The sequence below is a fragment of the Stigmatopora argus genome, chromosome 14 (assembly GCF_051989625.1).
Source record: "Stigmatopora argus isolate UIUO_Sarg chromosome 14, RoL_Sarg_1.0, whole genome shotgun sequence".
Taxonomy (NCBI): Eukaryota; Metazoa; Chordata; class Actinopteri; order Syngnathiformes; family Syngnathidae; genus Stigmatopora; species Stigmatopora argus.
The window spans coordinates 2,635,893-2,655,892 of NC_135400.1; the positions used below are offsets into that span (position 1 = coordinate 2,635,893).

The following is a 20,000-nucleotide window of genomic DNA, read 5'->3' on the forward strand; positions in this document are numbered from 1 at the left end:
AAAGGTTCTCGTGTTTGGAGGAGAAAGAATACTGAATTGCATCTGAAGAACACCATACCCACTGTGAATAATGGGGGTGGAAACGCCATGCTTTGGGGCTGTCTGTCTGGGACCACAGTAATAAAGGCTAATATCAGTAACACAATGCGCCACCAGGGACTCAAATCTTGCACTGCCAGACGTGTCCCCCTGCTGAAGCCAGTACACATCCAGGCCCATCTGCGGTTCACTAGAGAGCATTTTGATGATCCAGAAGAGGACTGGGCGAATGTGTTATGGTCAGATGAAACCAAATATAGAACTTTTTGGTAGAAACAAAGGTTCTCATGTTTGGAGGAGAAAGAATACTGAATTGGATCCGAAGAACACCATACCCACTGTGAAGCATGGGGTGGAAACATCATGCTTTGTCGCTGTCTTTCTGCAAAGGGAACAGGGCGACTCATCTGTGTAAAGGAGAGAATGAATGGAGCCATGTATCGAGAGATTTTGAGTGAAAATCTCCTTCCATCAGCAAGGACATTGAAGATGAGACGTAGCTGGGTCTTTCAGCATGACAATGATCCCAAACACACGGCCAGGGCAACAAAGGAGTGGCTTCGTAAGAAGCATTTCAAGGTCCTGGAGTGGCCTAGCCAGTGTCCAGAGCTCAACCCCATAGAAAATCTGTGGAGGGAGTTGAAAGTCCGTGTTGCCCAACGACAGCCCCAAAATATCACTTCTCTAGAGGAGATCTGCATGGAGTAATGGGCAAAAGTACCAGCAACAGTGTGAAAAGCTTGTGAGTAATTACAGAAAACGTTTGGCCTCCGTTATTGCCAACAATGGGTACATAAAGTATTGAGATGAACTTTTCGTATTGACCAAATACTTATTTTCCGTCATGATTTGCAAATAAAATCTTTAAAAATTAAGCAATGTGATTTTCTTTTTTTTTCCACATTGTCTGTCATGGTTGAGGTTTACCCATGTTGACAATTACAGGCCTCTCTAATCTTTTAAAGTAGGATAACTTGCACAATTGGTGGTTGACTAATTACTTATTTGCCCCACCTTATGTAAAGTATGCAAAAAAAGGAATGTATAATATATAGAGAAGCAGGAGTATAAATTTTAGGAATAAGTATGGAAAAGTGACGGTCAATGTCAAAAGAAAGGCTGACAAATTGTACCTATTTAAGCAATGTTTGGGTGCTATCTTTGGTAAAACATTGTAAGCCAAAGTGAAAATCTGACGAAAATACATACTCACACAAAAGCCGTGGTGCGGCCCGGTGGTGCGAGTGGTTAGCGCGTCGGCCTCAGCTCTGGGGTCCTGGGATCAAATCCAGGTCACGTACATCTCCGGGTACTCTGGTTTCCTCCCACATTCCAAAAACATGCATGGTAGGCTGATTGGAGACTCTAAATTGCCCCTAGGCTTGGGTGTGAGCGTGCATGGTTGTCATCGCCTTGTGCCCTGCGATCGGCTGGCCTGAAGTCAACTGGGATAGGCTCCAGCACCCCCCGCGACCCTAAAGAGGGTTAAGCAGTTCAACAAATGAGATGAGATGAGACAATAGCGGTGCTGTTGCGTAGTTCATGCAACTAACTTCAAGCGGCAATGACTAAGCGGAACCACTCCAGTGTACACTGAAGAAAGTATGGATTTTTGGAATCATCACAGTGATTATAATAATTTGAGAATAGATGGAGTGAGATTTATGGATGGGTGGATCTTTTATAACTCCCGTCACGACAGAAAAAAAATGGGAGCGCCTGGAGACTCCCTGGGGGAAATTCTTCCGAGGGTGGCGTTTGTGGATGTGGAAAAGTGTCGTAAATATTCCGAAAATGACGTGGAGAGGCGATCTACGTTACGACTAATCAGCCACGCGGTGCCTTTAGGGCACATCATGTAAAAACGATTCATACATCAACTCTGCTTTCAGCTTTAACTAAAAACGTTAAGTTTACACACTTGGAGAAGGTGAACAAATTCAATCACTCGTTTATTAGGATGCGACAGCCGTTTCTGGCCACTATAAAAAAATTCAACTCTCTACGTTGTACGGTTTGGACAAAGATAGCAAGAGAATCTTAACATATACACACACACACTCACACCCATAAATCATGCTTTATAAGGATTATAGATAAAGACTGTAATGTATTAAAATATACATCAATCTATATATTAGAAAATTGTAAATACTTTAAATACTGTACTCAGTGAAAATAGTCCATCTCCGCTTGATATAAATCTAATCTCTTTGATATGCGTGCCATATCAAAGACCTCTTATTCCTAGTGGTCACCACTACACGGCATACTTATTGCCTGGCTTCAGCTTATGTACCTACTTATTCGGTCACTGTCATGTTTCATTTTTTCTTGGGCTCATTCGATGCCTTAGATGACGCAGGACGCTTAGGAGGCATTTTCATCGGCGATTCAAAGTCCAAGCAAAGCTGGCATAGGCCCTGTCGTCATCATCAACAACAAAAGCCTAATTGTCATCACACCCAGAAACTGTATGACGAAATTGGTAGTGCTTCTCCATAAGGTGCGTTTTCTCGGCAAAAGTCAAAAGACCCAAATAAGTGATAATTTTGGACTCGTAATTTGGCATTCTGCCGTTATGGATACATCGCATCACCCCCCGAGCGGATCACTTACCTCTCACTGTCTTTCACTTACCTTCAGTCAGCCAGTAGGAGGCAGATCACCGCCCAAACGTCTTTTCATATTACCTCACCCCGAAGTTATTACACAGAAGGGATTGTGTGTTGTGTTACCGCAAGTTTAGAGTCCTGATGGATACGGGGAAAAAATGTTCTTAAGCCTATTTGTCCGTACTTTGTGGGACCTATAGCATCTGCCAGAGGGCAGCAGCTGGAACAGATTGTGACCAGGGTGGTATGGGTCCACGATGATGTTCCTGGCTCTGCTGAGGTAACGAGGGCTGGCGATGTCTTCCAGTGAGGGCAGAGAGCAGCCGACGATCTTCTGGGCAGTGTTAATCACTTTCTGCATGGCCTTTTTGTCTGCTGCCGTGCTTCCAGCGTACCACACTGTGATGCAGTATGCCAGGAGGCTCTCCACAGTGGTTCTATAGAAGGTTACCAGAAGCTTGGTGTCCAAGTTGTTCCTCCTGAGTACCCTGAGGAAATTGAGTCGTTTCTGGGCCTTCTTCACTACTGCCGTGGTGTTTGTAGACCAGGAGAGCTTATCCGTGACGTAGACCCCCAGGAATTTAAAGGGTATTATATAAGCTCGGCGTAGCCTCCACGTGATAAAGTGCGCGATGTGAAATGTAATCCGATGAAAACAATAAAAGGCAATTCTTTTATTCGGGGCGACTACGGTGAAATTTCGCTTCTTCAGCGCTGAGTGCCACCCATCTCAGGGCCGAAGAAGAAGCCATTCCCTGACTTACGCCATTTTTCATCTCTTGTCTCCCGCTTGTGAGTTTCTGCATGAATTTGGACATTTTTAGGAACATTTTTTATTTGGATACTTAATATAATAAAACGCGATATACTGAAGTCACGAATATTAAAGCCTCTAGTGTTGAAGGATGACAGTAGGTGTCAAAGCTGGATTGCCTTGACAATAATCTTCATACAGAGGAAGCAGCAAAACACGTAGTAGTTTTTGACTCCCGGCCGATGGAGGTTATCTGCGGGAGACTCATCTGAACGGTTCTCAAAATGGCCGCTGCCCGCTCCGCTTCCTTTGTTCTTGGCTAGCCACCCCTTCCTAAGAAGGGGGGGAGCGGACGGACAGCTAGCGTCCACGTGGAGGTCCCCCAACCAGATACGCCGTCCGAACGGTCGGGGAAGATATTTGATAGAAGTAGGTGGAGACAAACTTAAGGCCTTGACCTGTAGGTGTCAGTAAAAATTATATTCTAGTGACTTTAAATTCATAAGAGTGCAGAAGGGTGCAAGATTAAATATAAGAATACAATTCATATTTCACATTTCCCCCCTGTTGTGACTTGAAAGAATTTTCATTAAACATATCAATTTGTATCCCTCCCCTCCAGGTTCTAGAATACAAATATTGACAGTTACTCAACAGGGTATGGAAAATAACAAAATCACATGTCAAGGCAGAGGCGAGAAATAATGTATTCAGTGGTAAAAAATCCTCTTCGTCTCTCTTAATGAGCGAACTCAATTTTTAAATCAAGGTGCAGCAGTGTTCTCCCATCATCTGGTGCTGCAACTCCATTTCCCTTAGGGCTTTTAAATCATCTGCTATACCCTGTAGGGCAGGGGTCTCAAACTCAATTTACCTGGGGGCCGCTAAAGGCCGAGTCTGGGTGAGACTGGGCCGCATCAGGATTTCCACAAGAAAAGCGCTGATAAAACATTCCAAAGTTATCAAATATCTTTATTTTTTAACAAGAAATAATGAATTAAATAAATTAACTTAAAGATGAATAAAAAATCAATCAATCAGTAATACAAATATAAAATAATAATAATAATGAGCATACAGTAGATATACATTAGCTTGCTAAGTAGAGAAAATGAATTATTTTAATTCCGTTTCAAATGTCTGTATTAACAGCTCTTTAACCTTTAACTTTCTGAACTTGAATGGAACATTGAACATGAAATATTCTGAACACGGGTTCTCTTGCCTACTCCTTGCTGCTAGAGACCTGGCAGCGCTTCTTCTCACATAGCTGAGTCACATTTAGCTTGAGGGAGGAAGCAGTGGAGACCCTTGGTAGAGCTTGAAGATGCTCATCAGTAAGTCTGGACCTGTACTTGGACTTATTGAAGTTCAAGGTGGAGAAGAGCTTCTCACACAAGTATGTGCTCCCAAAAAGGCACATGGTCCGCTTGAACATTCGGGAATGTTCAGGGAAGCTGGGGGTCAACTCTCTCAAATATTGCCCAAGCTTGTCTGCTTCTCCACTCACCTCCCTGAAGTCGGCTTTGAGTGCAGAGTCGCACTGCAGGTCAATGAGCTCCATTTGAAGCTCAGGAAGGGCATCTTGCACATCAAAGGAGAAGGGGTCCGCAAAAATTTGAAATGTGGCTTTGTGTGTCTTGAAGTCTGCAAATCTGTGATCAAATTCCTCCTGTAGCTTCGAAATGGCCTCAACATACTTCTCACCACTGAATGGTGTGCCTGCATCCACAAGAGCCTTGCATGCTGGGAAATGGCAAAGGTTTGTCTGCGAGAGCTGGGCTTTCCATAACACAAGTTTAGTGCAGAATGCTCTCACGTTGTCATAGGCAGCACTGACAAGTTGCCCCTGGCCTTGTAGCTTCTTGTTCAGTACATTAAGCTCATGTGTGATATCAACAAGAAAAGCCAAGTCCATGAGCCATTTGGGATCACTTAGCACAGGAACAGCAACCCCGTCTATCTCCATGAAGTCTTTTACTTCTGCTCTCAACTCAAAAAATCTCTTCAACACGTTTCCACTGCTGAGCCAACGTACCTCAGTGAAGTAGAGCACATCCCCATATTCTGACTCCATTTCCTCTAAAAAAGCACGGAACCTTCTGTGCTTTAAGCCCCTGGATCTGATTTGGTTGATGCATTTCACAACGACAGACATCACATTGTCAAACTTCAGGCATCTGCTGCAAAGGGCCTGCTGATAGATAATGCAGTGCAGAGCACTGGCCTCCTCCACACCCTCCTCTTCCAGTTTTTTTTGAACAAGTGCTACCAGTCCATTCTTCCTCCCTGTCAGTTGTTATTCCAACAAAGCTCTTCCATGGCAAACCGGCATTCTTAATGGCATCACACAGCTGGTGAAATATTTCCTTAGCGGTGGTCTGGCCATGCATTGGAATTACTGTGAGCAACTCCTCCATTACTTCAAAATTGTCATCAACACCACGGACATATGTTGCGAGCTGGGCAGTGTCTGTGATGTCTGTGGTCTCATCAAGAGCCACTGAATATACACTGAAACATTGTGCTTTCTCACACAGTTGATCATAAATGTCACTTGACAGGTGAGAAATGCGCTCTGCCACGGTGTTGGCAGAAAGGCTGATGTGGTTGAACAGACTTTTCTTTTCTGGACAGACAATATGTGCAGCCTGTAATATGCACTTTTTGATAAATTCACCTTCTGTGAATGGCTTTCCTGCTTTAGCAATCAACTCACAAACGGCGTAGCTAGCTTCGACTGCTGCATTACTGTCTTTGGTAGCCTTCTTGAAGAAATCCTGTTGCCTCAGAAGACATGTTTTAAGACTGGCAACGTGGTTGGCTCTCTCATTTCCCTGGTATTTTTCGTACTCCTCAGCATGTCTCGTAGACTACGAGTCGTAGTATAATGACGTTTCAAATTGTATTCCTTGTGCACCGATACTTTTTCAGTGCAAATGAGACACGTCGGGTGCCCCTGTGTTCAACAAAGAAATATTGCACTCCCCACTTTTCTTGAAACTGTCTGTGCTCATCACCGACCTTTCTCTTCACGCCAGGCTTTGAAAGAGACATCTCTGGGGCTCTGTAATATGTTTTTCCACTTGGAATGAGTCTTGGGTTGATCTTTCACGTTCAGTCGCGTGGGTTTGTGGCGCATGCGCACTTTCGCTCTCCGTTTCTCCGTTTCACTCACGGAGATGGCTACACTGACACAGGCTGGATCACGGATCATAGCGCCTCATTCAGTTCTATGCTGAGAGCAGCGGAGGAGTGTGCGCGCCGAGCGGAGTGATCGGCTTCACGGCTTCTCCTCGGCCGCGAGTTTGAGACCCCTGCTGTAGGGCCTTGACAGTTTGGTTAATGAACACTCATGTAACAGTTCAATGTCTTCACACGGAGCATAACTTTATCCACCCCAAGTTGGGGAAGCAGTGACAGTATAATTTTCTGGGGGGTGGGACCACAACCTATGGTCACCAGGAACATCATCGCCCCAGATTGAATCATTTGAATTGCTCTGATTTTGCACTGATTTTGATCTCTTACTGTTATGTTCACTCTCCTTAAAAGGAATGCATCTTAGACCATCTGCACCACTGCAGATTTAAATGTGACGCCTTGACCCAGTGAATTCAGGATGTCAGGATCTGTGGAAATGGGTATACGGCCACACACCAACAACTTTCATTCGCAACAATCAGTTTTTGCTGGAACACCATGAAATTATACCACACATCTTCTTCATAGTAGTTCTCCAGATTGTTCTTTCCATACCAGTTCACTCTCCTCTGTGATAGGAGTATGTCACCATCTTGGTTTCCAGCTTGAGTCTTTGTGGGTGGGGCGTTCAGACACGCCCAGGTTGTCACTGACAGTGCAGTCACTGACAGTCCAGTCACTGTGATGTGGGTGGCAACAGCTTTCACTGTGGCTTCTGTATAGAGGTGCAAAGTCTATGGGAGGTCAGGGTTAAGTGGGGGGTGCTCGTGGCAGGTGAGTAGACGTCAGATGAGTTTTTCACGGACAAGGGTTTTGACACCGTCCGACTTAGTCTACTCAAGAGTCACCTGTGTCTCGAACTACCTTGACCTGAGGTTGGTGAATCGACTTTGACTTTTCAGTGATCTTTGCTGCTGTGGAGGTTGGTGAGTTGGGCCATGAATGGGTCTTCCCATCGTGGAGAGAACCAGGACTTCCTTTTATGACTCGGATCAGGATCCAGTCACCTGGCTTCACCACCTCCTTCAAGATAGACTAAAGGATCACGGCAGCTTACATGTTCTTTGGATAAGTTTCTCTCCTCCCTTAATCTCTCGTCATGGTTCATCTTCCCATAGAGGAAGTTGGAGTGGTCTTCCATGAACTATCTGAAAAGGGTGTTAATCCCGAGGTAGTTGGTCCTATCTTCATACGTTTTGACCAGTGTTAGGTGTTCTGGCCATGGCTTCTTTATCTACCCCATGGTTTTCTTAAGCCTTGGTTTTATCGTACCATTTGTCCGCTCTACTTAGGTGTTTTGCCATGTTTTGCACTATGCTGTTTGCAAAATGAGCTCCATTGTCACTCCAGCTGATTCTGGAGATCCCATGTTCTTTACAGATCAATAAAATCCATGTGTATAATTTCAAATGGGTAGGTACCTTTTGGACGTTGTCCTGGTTTGGGCCTGAGGTTACCTTGCACATTATGTCTGTAACAAATTAAACAGTTCCTACAAAAAAAAAGTAGGTATTTCGATGTCCATCATATCATCCCCCTGTTGAGACATTTATGGCTCAATTTTTGGAATACATTTTTGGTAGGCACGGTAGGCCTTTAGCTGTGTACAGTTCGTCTGCAGACTGTTCTGGAGATCGGCTCAGCCCTTGTTGCTGTGCATACTGTGCAGCAAGTGTTTGCGCTGCTGCTTTAGCTGCTGTGTTCTGTCGTTGTCTTCAACACGTGCTTAACATTTGCTTACAGCTATTTGGTTGGGCTTTAATACCTCAATGAACAAAAATCGCAACAATCTTACTTATTCATCACTATAGTTTGTGAAAATTTAAATGCCTTATCAGTCAAAATCAAATATGCTAACTGATCACTGCTTCCTTGTTAAGATAAAGAACCATATTTGTTTTTTCCTTTCCTGCAATTACACAAATTAACTAATGCCAAAAATAGGAAAAATACAAAAAGCAAACCAGGCTGCTTTCTCCTCAGGAAAACAGCTTTCCCGTTCTCTGTAACAGTTAGATTCACATCAATTAATATCCAGAAACAAAATGCACACATTTATAATTCTGAATAGAATTGAACCCACTAAAATGTAACCACCCCTTGTTTGTCAAGGTTAATATTTTAGCATAATTGTGTCCTTTAGAGAAATTCAAACTCATTACTTATAAAATGCATACTAATCAAGTCCCGATTCCTTCAATAATGTGTATCGCGTTGCATATTAAACTCAGTTGTTTGAAATTCAAAATATCCCAATCTAGTAGTCTTTTTATCAAATGTAACATTCCATTGTCTTTGGAGTTTGTCAATCATCTCCTATAAAACTTTCTTAATCAATATTTTTCAATAGTCAGGCATAAAATTAAAATCTAGTTACATTTCTATCCATTGTATTTTCTCTTTTCTCTCTAATTGTTTACTTTAAAAATCTGTAAGAAGATCTAGTCTCAATTGTTTACTTTAACTATCTGTAAGAAGGTTTAGTCTCAATTGAAACGCTTTCACTTTTTTATGGAGACAATAAAAACAATATAAAAGTTCCTTATGGCTTACAGTATTGCTCCCCGAGCAATAATCTTACCAATCAATATTGGAGTGCTTGTCATTTTGTCTAATTATGTCAAAAAGTTTATCTTACCCGTCTCCTCATACGTTTCAACTGAGAGAACCTTCTTACAGTGCACAAGATGGATCCCGCTATTTTCATGTCTGCTGGTTGGTCAGCAACACTTGTACGGACGTTCTCATTTTGGGTTGCTCGTGCGTTTTCTCCATGTTTCCTGTTGAGGAGTACAGTCTCCCTCTGCCAACCCAAATTCAATGCGTTTCTTTAAAGTTTTTCTTCTCTTTTACGCCAGATTAGTCTCATCATCCAGTTCCAATCGTGTAGTGAATAATGGCGTTTGGTATGGTCTACTAAATAGGATGTCCATATTTTGTTGTCCGGTTGACCACGTTATGTAGGCGCAATGATTTCATAACGAAATATGGAACCTTTTGTCAATTCATTCAATTATTCTGTTAACACAATTTGGATGCCATTATCACTATAAATCCATAGTACTTTGGAATTTCGTATCATGCACTGTCTTTGTTTTTTGTTTTTCTCAGTGCTCCTAAATTTCGCATAGCAGATTTGTTTCTCCACTTCAAGTTTCACGTTTGGAGTACTTTTTTCATTAAAAATTTCATTTGACAAAATATTTTTTCCATAATTTGTCGTTGCCATCCCTGAAAATGGCTTATTGGCAATTTCAGAAATCGATTCCAATTTGCTAAATCCTTTTCCACCTTGATATCTAACCGATTAATTATATCTCGGTGGTCGGCCAATCAAAAACACAAAAAGACAAACCACCTTTCACGCTCACACTCATTCATGATCAGACATCAGTGGTCTGCAATTTTCATCACTGGTGAAGACTGCCATCCCATGTCTGGGCTTCTTGGAGGCTTACCACCTTTTGCTGTCTCAAAAGAAATAGGTTAACGTTGTTTGGTTGACATCAATTGTTTGATTCTTAGGCGATCCGTGATATTCTAATCGTTATTAATATGACTCACGCTAAAGCATATTTCATCTGTTGATGGGCAAAACAATGAAATATCATCCGTGCACTGACGACATTTCATAATGTTTATTGCATCTCAGGGAAATTATGCCTATCCTAAATTAATTATTTTATCTAAACTTGTCAGGTACAATTTACCTAATACTTTGGATAATTCTTAATACTTAAGTCTAAATCGCAAATCACTCTCTTTTTGCTAAAATAGCTAAATTGCACTTGTTGAATTGCTATTCTGCTCCAAGCTTGTGTTGATTTAATATAAGAGCCATTTTTTGTAGCTCACTCTTACCACAATTAAAATTTTGAGAAACTAACCTTCTACTTAGCAATTTTCTTAATCATTTCCTAATGATAAATTTCAGTGTTTATTAGAAGACCCATAATTTGTCACTAATATGTTATATTGTCAATTTTCTGTCTCTAACTCTCATCTTTTCTTTCTCTGCCTCTCTGTCTCTTTATTACTGCTGCTCCTTGCTTCATCGTGTGGTGATATGTAACCTGAGATTTCTTGCATTCCAGCCCCCCCCCTCGTGCTCCTGGCTTGCGAGTGGGGCCTGGCACGAGGAGTGGGCTGAACAGGGGGGGGGCACTGTTTCTTAAGAGGCCTAATATATATCTTTTTTCTGGGTTAGTGAAAGTGGGGTGGGGAAGAAAGGCAGTTTTAACTTCAGTTGGCTCGCCGCCATTTTTTCCTGTTTCTGGGCTCGGCCATTTTTTCGTTCTCCGACGAATGGAGCATTTCCCTTCCTCGAAGGAAAACGGGGCCTTATGCTGGGTTGGATTCTACAAATTAATTTTAAAAAGTGCCTTACCGTTTTTGGTGCCCCCTCTGTACGAAAGGATAATTTGTAATCTGTTCCCGGGCCAGCAGGCCAGATCGCCCTCTCTCAAGACTGGAGTAGCCGACGTCAAGCCATCCATCCTTCTGTCGATCTGCCGTGGCCGGAAACCAGAAGAGAATCTCGGGTTCTCGGCACCAAAATGTCAAAGCTGGATTGCCTCGACAATAATCTTCATACAGAGAAAACAGCAAAACACGTAGTAGTTTTTGACTCCCGGCTGATGGAGGTTATCTGGGGGAGACTCATCTGAACGGTTCTCAAAATGGCCGCTGCCCGCTCCGCTTCCTTTGTTCTTGGCTAGCCCCCCCCTTCCTAAGAAGGGGGGAGCAGACGGACAGAGCTAGCGTCCATGTGGAGGTCCCCCAACCAGATACGCCGTCCGAACAGAATAGAAGTAGGCGGAGAAAAACTTAAGGCGGGGATACAGGGGGGGGTGTTATATACAAAGTGATGACAGGCCTTGACCTGTAGGTGTCAGTAAAAATTCTATTCTAGTGACTTTAAATTCATAAGAGTGCAGAAGGGTGCAAGATTAAATATAAGAATACAATTCATATTTCACAGTAGGTCTATTTAAAAATATATGTATAATCATTTGGGAAAAAACAATAATAAATTAAATGCGAGTTAACAATGGCCTGCATGCAAATTTAATCGCTTGACAGCACTTATTATTTTATGCTTACAGGGAAATAAGTGCGTCTTCAACCTTTGTCGAGGCTGTTGTAAGAAGAAGTCCTTCAAGGAGGTGGCAAACTGTTCAAGTCAGTATAACAAATTCATTCATATGTCAGCATATTCTGTATTACATTTAAAATTGAATATATCTGTGCAGTTTTATAAAAATGAAATAGAGAAAGATGATCAAAGTGTCTTCTTAAATGAGCAATTTGTGAGATTGGTGACCAAAAATCATACTACCATCATTTTGCAATGGATAATCAATCTTCGTTATCATGTCAATCTTGCATCTCAATGAAAAGATGTACATGTACATCCCTGTATAAAAGGGGCCAGAGGCGCCTCTACCTACTGAGGAGTCTACGGTCCTTTGGAGTGTGCAAGACACTGCTGAGGACTTTTTACGACACTGTGGTGGCATCTACAGTGTTTTATGCAGTGCTCTGTTGGGGATGCGGGAGCACGGAGAGGGACAGGAACAGGCTGAATAAGCTGGTCAGGAGGGCCAGCTCTGTTCTGGGCTGTCCTTTGGACTCTGTGGAGGAAGTGGGAGAGCGGAGGATGCTGACCAGGATGATGTCCATCATGGACAGGACCTCCCACCCCCTGCATGAGTCTGTGGAGTCCCTCCGAAGCTCTTTGAGCAATAGACTGCTGCACCCTCATTGCAGGAAGGAGCGCTTCCGCAGATCCTCCCATCAGCTCTCAGGCTCTTTAACAAAACAAATGACGTTAATACCTACCATATGCATGCATGTACATCTGTGTATGTATGTATATATGTGCTTATATATGCGTGTATGTATATATGTGTATGTACACGTATATGTATGTGTATATATATATACAGACGCTCCCCTACTTACGAACGCAATTGGTTCCGAGCGATTGTTCATAAGTTGAATTTGTTTGTAAGTTGATTCAGTGCTATATTTTGTATTATAATTTATGTTTAAGGCCCATATAAGTATATTGAAGGTTTATATAAGTGCATTTGTATGTTTAAGGCTTGTATAAGTAACACGCATTGGTTTGTACTGAAAAAAAAAAAAATTTAATAAAATGGAGAGAATATGTACAGTACTGTAGAGAGAGAGAGAGATTTATGTATTAGAAACTGGCCAAAAGAAGCGACCTAATGACGATTGCACAGTTTTCTTCTTTTTTTCATCATAAATGATGCGGTAGCACTGTATGGCATCATTCAATTGATTTGCAAACTTTGTGCAACGTTCAATATTTGGGTCCTGCTGCTCGATCTTTCTGTTTATAAATGGTACTGACGGTCGAACGATTCAATGCCCGTGAAACGCTCACCACTCTCACGCGCATCAAGCTTCGTTATTATTGCCACTCGTTTCAAATGAAATGGCTTGCCTCTTCCTTGCAACTCCCTCAATAGAAGCCTTTAGCTTTTTACCAACCATATTCAATATTGGATGCATGAGATATTTAATGATACAAATGAAAAAGGTTCTTTGCACACTGGATACATTCACGCACTTCCGCATTGCAACGAAGAAGAAGGTAGATGCTGGGTGAGCTGAGCTCTCACAGCGCCAGGCGTCGGTATTAGCGGCGGAAAGAAGTACTACTCCGAAAAAGGCGCGAAATACAAAATTGGACTTGCGAACATTTTTGGACTTAAACGCAATTTGCAGACATGTTCGTATGTACCGTTGTTCGTAAGTTGAATGTTCGTAAGTAGGGGAGCGTCTGTACACACATATATATATATATATACACATATTTATTCATGTATTTATTTATTAACTTATTACCTATGTATTTGTCTAAAATGCCTTTCCTATTTCTGCATCCTCACCCTCTTGCTACTGTGACAACGAAATTTTCCGAATACGGGATGAATAAAGTTATCCAATCCAAAATTGTGTGTGTGTATGTGTGTACGTACGTGCGTACAGTTGTGGTCAAAAGTTTACATACACTTGTGAAGAACAATGTCATGGCTCTCTTGAGTTTCCAGTTATTTCTACGACTCTGATTTTTCTCTGATAGAGTGATTGGAAAAGATACTTCTTTGTCACAAAAACATTCATGAAGTTTGGTTCTTTGAAAAAGTGATCAAAATCTGCTGGGTCAAAAATATACATACAGCAGCGCTAATATTTGGTAACATGTCCCTTGGCCCTTTTCACTTCAATTAGGCGCTTTTGGTAGCCATCCACAAGCTTCTGGTTGAATCTTTGACCACTCCTCTTGACATAATTGGTGCAGTTCAGTTAAATTTGATGGCTTTCTGACATGGACTTGTTTCTTCAGCATTGTCCACAAGTTCTCGATGGGGTTTAAGTCAGGACTTTGGGAAGGCCATTCAAAATCCTTAATTCTAGCCTGATTTAGCCATTCCATTACCACTTTTGATGTGTGTTTGGGGTCATTGTCCTATTGGATCACCCAACTGCGCCCAAGACCCAAGCTTTGGGCTAATGACTTTAGGTTATCTTGAGGAATTTGAAGGTAATCCTCCTTCATTATCCCATTTACTCTCTGTAAAGCAGCAGTTCCATTGGCAGCAAAACAACCCCACAGCATAATACTACCACCACCGTGCTTGACGGTAGGCATGGTGTACTTGGGGTTAAAGGCCTCACCTTTTCTCCAAACATATTGCTGGGCATTGTGGCCGAACAGCTCGATTTTTGTTTCGTCTGACCACAGAACTTTCCTCCAGAAGGTCTAATCTTTGTCCATGTGATCAGCAGCACACTTCAGTCGAGCCTTAAGGTGCCGCTTTTGGAGCAAGGGCTTCCTTCTTGCACGGGAGCCTCTCAGTCCATGGAGATGCAAAACACGCTTGACTGTGGACACTGACACTTGTGTTCCAGCAGCTTCTAATTCTTGGCAGGTCTGCTTTTTGGTGATTCTCAGTTGAATCTTCGCCCTCCTGACTAATTTTCTCACTGTTGCTCTTGGGACCTGCAGCTGCTTTGAAATGGCTCCAAGTGACTTTCCTGACTTGTTCAAGTCAAGGATTCGCTTTTTCAGAGCTCCTTTGACTTTCCCATTGTAGCGTTTGTGGGCGTTTTCATCCAATGAGCCCTATTTACATGGCCTCGGAGAAGTCACCAGCTGTAGTCACTCATAATCACTCACAAGAAGTTAAGAGGCCATGCTATGAAGCTCATTTCACTGACACAACTTTCTAAGTCACCAAAATTGCTAATTCGTGTTGCTGTATGTATATTTTTGACCCAGCAGATTTTGTCACTTTTTCTGTTAACCCATAAGTCATAAAAGAACCAAACTTCATGAATGTTTTTTTGTCACAAAGAAGTATCTGTTCCAATCACTCTATCAGAGAAAAATCTGAGTTGTAGAAATAACTGGAAACTCAAGAGATCCATGACATTATGTTTTTCACAAGTGTATGTAAACTTTTGACCACAACTGTACATACATAAGTACATAAATACCGTATTTTCACGACTATATGGTGCATCGCATTTAAAGGCGCAGTGTCAGTAACGAGTGCTATTTCTGTATTTGACACACACAGGACACACCGCTTTTAAAGACGCAGCCAGGCATGGCAAAACATACACCAGGTTAAAAATATGGACGCACGCTAAAAACATGTTTTTAAAAAGGCAACAGAAGCAAAACTGAGTTTGGTTGTACTTTATTTAGCAATTTTACAATGTACTCACGTCATCATCACAAATCCATTTTCTGTGTCCGAATTGAACAATTGTCCAAATGAGTCATCGAAAACGCTGAGTTTTATACGTTCGTCCAGGCGGCCACAATCCATTCGCAATTAGTAGCTAGCGTAACTAGCCCGGTGCTGCCTGCCACCCTTCGTAAAGCTGTGTTGATGTCGATGTCCAGGTCACAATCCATTCGTAAATAGTAGCTAGCGTAACTAGCCCGGCGCTGCCTGCCACCCTTCGTAAAGCTGTGTTGATGTCGATAACCAGGCCACAATCCATTCGCAAATAGTGGCGTAACTAGCCCGGCGCTTTAGTTAAGCCTCCGAGAATGACGGCAAGCTCAGAGTTCATTTTCGTGACTTGGTTTTTCACCGCTGCTTCGGGGGGCCTTCAAAACCAAATCGAAATTGTCCACACTATATACGGGTACCTTGTAGGGGCGTGCCTATAGCGTCTGACCCCACCCACGTCCGCCTTCTCTCTATATAAGAAGCGCTCCCCATTATAAGGCGCCCTGTCTATTTTGGAGAAAATTTAAGACTTTTTAGTGCGCCTTATAGTCGTGAAAACGACTGTAAGGCACACTTAAAAGTCTTAAATTTTCTCCAAAATAGACAGGGCGCCTTATAATCTAGTGCGCTTTATATATGGACCGATACTAAAATTGTTATCACAATAAAATAAAATAAATCAGTCGATAGGGTACACCATCCTCTACAGCTCTCACAACCACGGCAAGCAGTCCCCGACTCTACTATTTTCCCCGTAGACAAAGTACTGCGCAGTGACTGCTGGGATATATAGTTATTTTGTCAATACACCCAGTATGACGGCGAACACACTAATTTGGTGCTCGCCGTCATTCCGGCTGGATTTACAAAAGAAATCCTGCTGCTAGATGTTGGCGTCAACAGAGCATTCAAAGCTAGACTGCGAACAATATATATATATATATATATATATGTGTGTATATATACATATATGTATATGTATATATATATATATATATATATATATATATATATATATGTATATATACATATATGTATATATATATATATGTATATATATATATATATATATATATATATATATATATATATATATATACATATATATATATATATATATATATATGTATATATACATATATGTATATATATATATATATATATATATATATGTATATATACATATATGTATATATATATATATATATATACACATATATACACATATATACACATACATACACATACATACATACATTGGATTGGATAACTTTATTCATCCCGTATTCGGGAAATTTTGTTGTCACAGTAGCAAGAGGGTGAGGATGCAGGAATAGGAAAGGCATTTTAGACATAAATAGATCGGTAAAAGTAAGTTAATAAATAAATACATGAATAAATATATAAATAAATAAGCTTGTTGCTTAGCACATATATACATACATACACATAAATATACATGCATGCATACGGTAGGTCTCAACACTCAGCCATTTTTTTGTTAAAGAGCCTGACAGCTGATGGGAGGAAGGATCTGCTGAAGCGCTCCTTCCTGCAATGAGGGTGCCGCAGTCTATTGCTAAAGGAGCTTCGGAGGGTCTCCACAGACTCATGCAGGGGGTGGGAGGTGCTGTCCATGATGGACATCATCCTGGTCAGCATTCTCCGCTGTCCCACTTCCTCCACAGAGTCCAGAGGACAGCCCAGAACAGAGCTGGCCCTCCTGACCAGCTTATTCAGCCTGTTCCTGTCCCTCTCCGTGCTCCCGCATCCCCAACAGAGCACTGCATAAAACACTGTAGATGCCACCACAGTGTCGTAGAAAGTCCTCAGCAGTGTCCTGCACACTCTAAAGGAACGTAGACTCCTCAGTAGGTAGAGGCGGCTCTGGCCCCTTTTGTACAGGGCATCTATGTCTGTGGACCAATCTAGTTTGTTGTTGAGGTGAACACCCAGGTACTTAAAATTCTCCACGATTTCAATGTCTGTACCCTGGATGTTCACCTGAGTGGTCTGTTGAGGATTCCTCCGAAAATCGATGACCATTTCCTTTGTCTTACTGGTGTTGATGTAGAGGTGGTTTTGCCTACACCAGTCAACAAAGGCTGTGATGACTCCCCTGTACTCCAGGTCGTTCCCGTCCGTCACTCGTCCAATAATAATAGCGGTGTCGTCAGAGAACTTCTGGAGGTGGCAGGTGTCTGTATTATGTTGGAAATCCGATGTGTAGAGGGAGAAGAGGAGTGGGGAGAGCACTGTGCCTTGTGGGGCCCCCGTGCTGCAAGCTACCACATCAGACATACAGTCCTGGAGTCTCACATATTGTGGTCTGTCAGTGAGGAAGTCGATGATCCATGCGGCTAGGTGGTTCCTTACTCCAGCCTCTTCCAGTTTCCCTCTCAGTAGGACCGGCTGAATGGTGTTGAACGCCCTGGAGAAGTCAAAAAACATCATTCTCAGCGTGCTTCCCGTGTTCTCCAGGTGTGAAAGAGACCTGTGCATCAGGTAGGTGGTAGCATCTTCCACACCAATACCTGGACGATAGGCGAACTGCAGAGGGTCCAGCTCTGCATTCATCAGGGGGCTGAGGTGATTGAGGATGATTCTCTCCAATGTCTTGATCAGGTGAGAGGTTAATGCTACCGGCCTGAAGTGGTTTGGCTCCCTGGGGTACGCAGTCTTAGGAACTGGCACCACACAGGAAGTTTTCCACAAGGTGGGGACCTTCTGCAGACTGAGGCTGAGGTTGAAAATATGCAGAATCACTATACCAAGCTGATCCGCACACTCTCTCATTAGTCTGGAGCTGAGGCCGTCTGGACCGGTAGCCTTCCTTGCCTCGATCTTCTTTAGCTGTTTTATCACCTGATCGACAGTAATGCAGAGACCGGTGGAAGAGGAGGAGAACGAGGGGGGAGCGTTGCTTCTGGTCTGGGGGGTCAGGGGAGTGGGGGCAGGACTGAATCTGTTAAAGAACTGATTCAGTTCATTTGCCCACTCCGTTCCGCCAGACTCCGGGTCTCTCTCGCTGTTGCCTCCATGGCCCGAAATGGTCATCAAGCTCCTCCAGACCTCTTTGGTGTTGCCTCTCTGGAGTTGGTTCTCCAGCTTCCCCCTGTAGATGGTCTTACCCTTCCTTATCTCTCTCTTCAGCTCCTTCTGGACCATTATCAGGCTCTCTTTCTCCCCAGACCTAAAGCCCTCTTCTTCTTGTTCAGGAGGGCCCTTAGATCCCTGGTGACCCACGGCTTATTGTTGGAGAAACAACGGACCTTCTTGGAGGGTACAATGTTCTCAACACAGAAGTTAATATAATCTGTGATGCAGTGGGTCAAGCTGTCAATGCCATTACGATGTGAATTGCACAGCACCTCCCAGTCAATGGTCTCAAAACAGTCCCTCAGTACCATGCTGGTCTCCTCGGTCCATCTTTGTATGATCCTCGTGGTAGGTTTTATTTTCCTCACCATAGGGATGTAGGTGGGGATCAGATGGACCAGGTTGTGGTCTGAGCGGCCCAGTGGGGGGAGGGGGACTGAGCTGTATGCCTCCTTTGTGTTGGCATACAGCAGGTCCAGAGTTTTTTGTTCCCTGGTGTGGCACTTCACATACTGAGTGAAGGTGGGGAGAGTAGAAGCCAAAGGAGCATGGTTAAAATCACCAGAGATAAGAAGGAGAGACTGGGGGTGTAACGTTTGCAGCCGGGACACAGTGGTGTGAAGCAGCTCGCGGGCGACTGTCGCATCGGCCGAGGGACGTATATACGCAGTTATTATGATAACGTGCGAAAACTCCCGGGGGATGTAAAACGGCCTGATGCTAACAGCTACTAGCTCGATATCTCGAGTGCAGAGTCGCTCCTTCACAGTAATGTGCCCGGGGCTGCACCATCTACTATTAATACAAACAGCTAGTCCCCCCCTTTCTTCCTACCGCTCTCCTCAGCATCCATGTCCGCCCTCACCAGCTGGAAACCGTCCAAGGAGACGAGAGAGTCCGGAATTAGTTCATTCAGCCAGGTCTCCGTGAAGCACATAATGCAGATATTCAGATATTGTCGTTGTTGTTTGGTCAGCACCGTTAGCTCTTCCATCTTATTGGGGAGAGATCTTACGTTCCCCATAATAATAGATGGAATGCTGGGTCTGAAGCGTCGCTTTCTCTCCTGACATTTTCGTCCAGCTCTGCATCCTCTTCTCTTCCTCTTTAACTCCGCGGGGAGGTCCAGGTCCAGGGGAATCCAGGTGTTGCATAGCGCTAACAGCTGATCCTTTGTGTAAAACAGCGGAGGCATGGCTGAGTGGGTCAAAATATAACGTCCAGAATTCGCAAAGATAAACTAAACTAATATCTCAAAGACTGCCTCTCGCACAACTTGAGTCTTGGAGTACAGTCTTGAAAGTAAAGTTTTAAAACTTTACATATATATACACATATATTCACATACATATATACACACATACATATATACACATATATATACACATACATACATATATACACATATATACACATACATACATATATACACATACATACATATATACACGTACATACATATATACACATACATACATATATACACATACATACATATATATGAGG

The 20,000-nt window shown here is 42.8% G+C and overlaps 2 protein-coding genes across 6 annotated transcripts in view; one reads left to right on the plus strand and one right to left on the minus strand.

Moving 5' to 3' along the window:
- LOC144088570 (amine oxidase [copper-containing] 3-like) overlaps nucleotides 1-20,000 on the minus strand; it is a 132,797-nt gene that overhangs the window by 101,753 nt on the left and 11,044 nt on the right. The gene's annotated exons all lie outside the window — the stretch shown is intronic.
- Nucleotides 1-20,000, plus strand: part of dus1l (dihydrouridine synthase 1-like (S. cerevisiae)) — a 64,822-nt gene that overhangs the window by 40,460 nt on the left and 4,362 nt on the right. For all 5 annotated transcript variants that reach the window (XR_013304902.1, XM_077619073.1, XM_077619074.1 and 2 more), the window contains one exon: nucleotides 11,718-11,793. Coding sequence is in view for 4 of the 5 variants with exons in the window: in XM_077619073.1 (XP_077475199.1) it covers nucleotides 11,718-11,793 (76 nt within the window). In the remaining variant the exon portion in view is untranslated. The remainder of the gene's footprint in view (nucleotides 1-11,717; nucleotides 11,794-20,000) is intronic.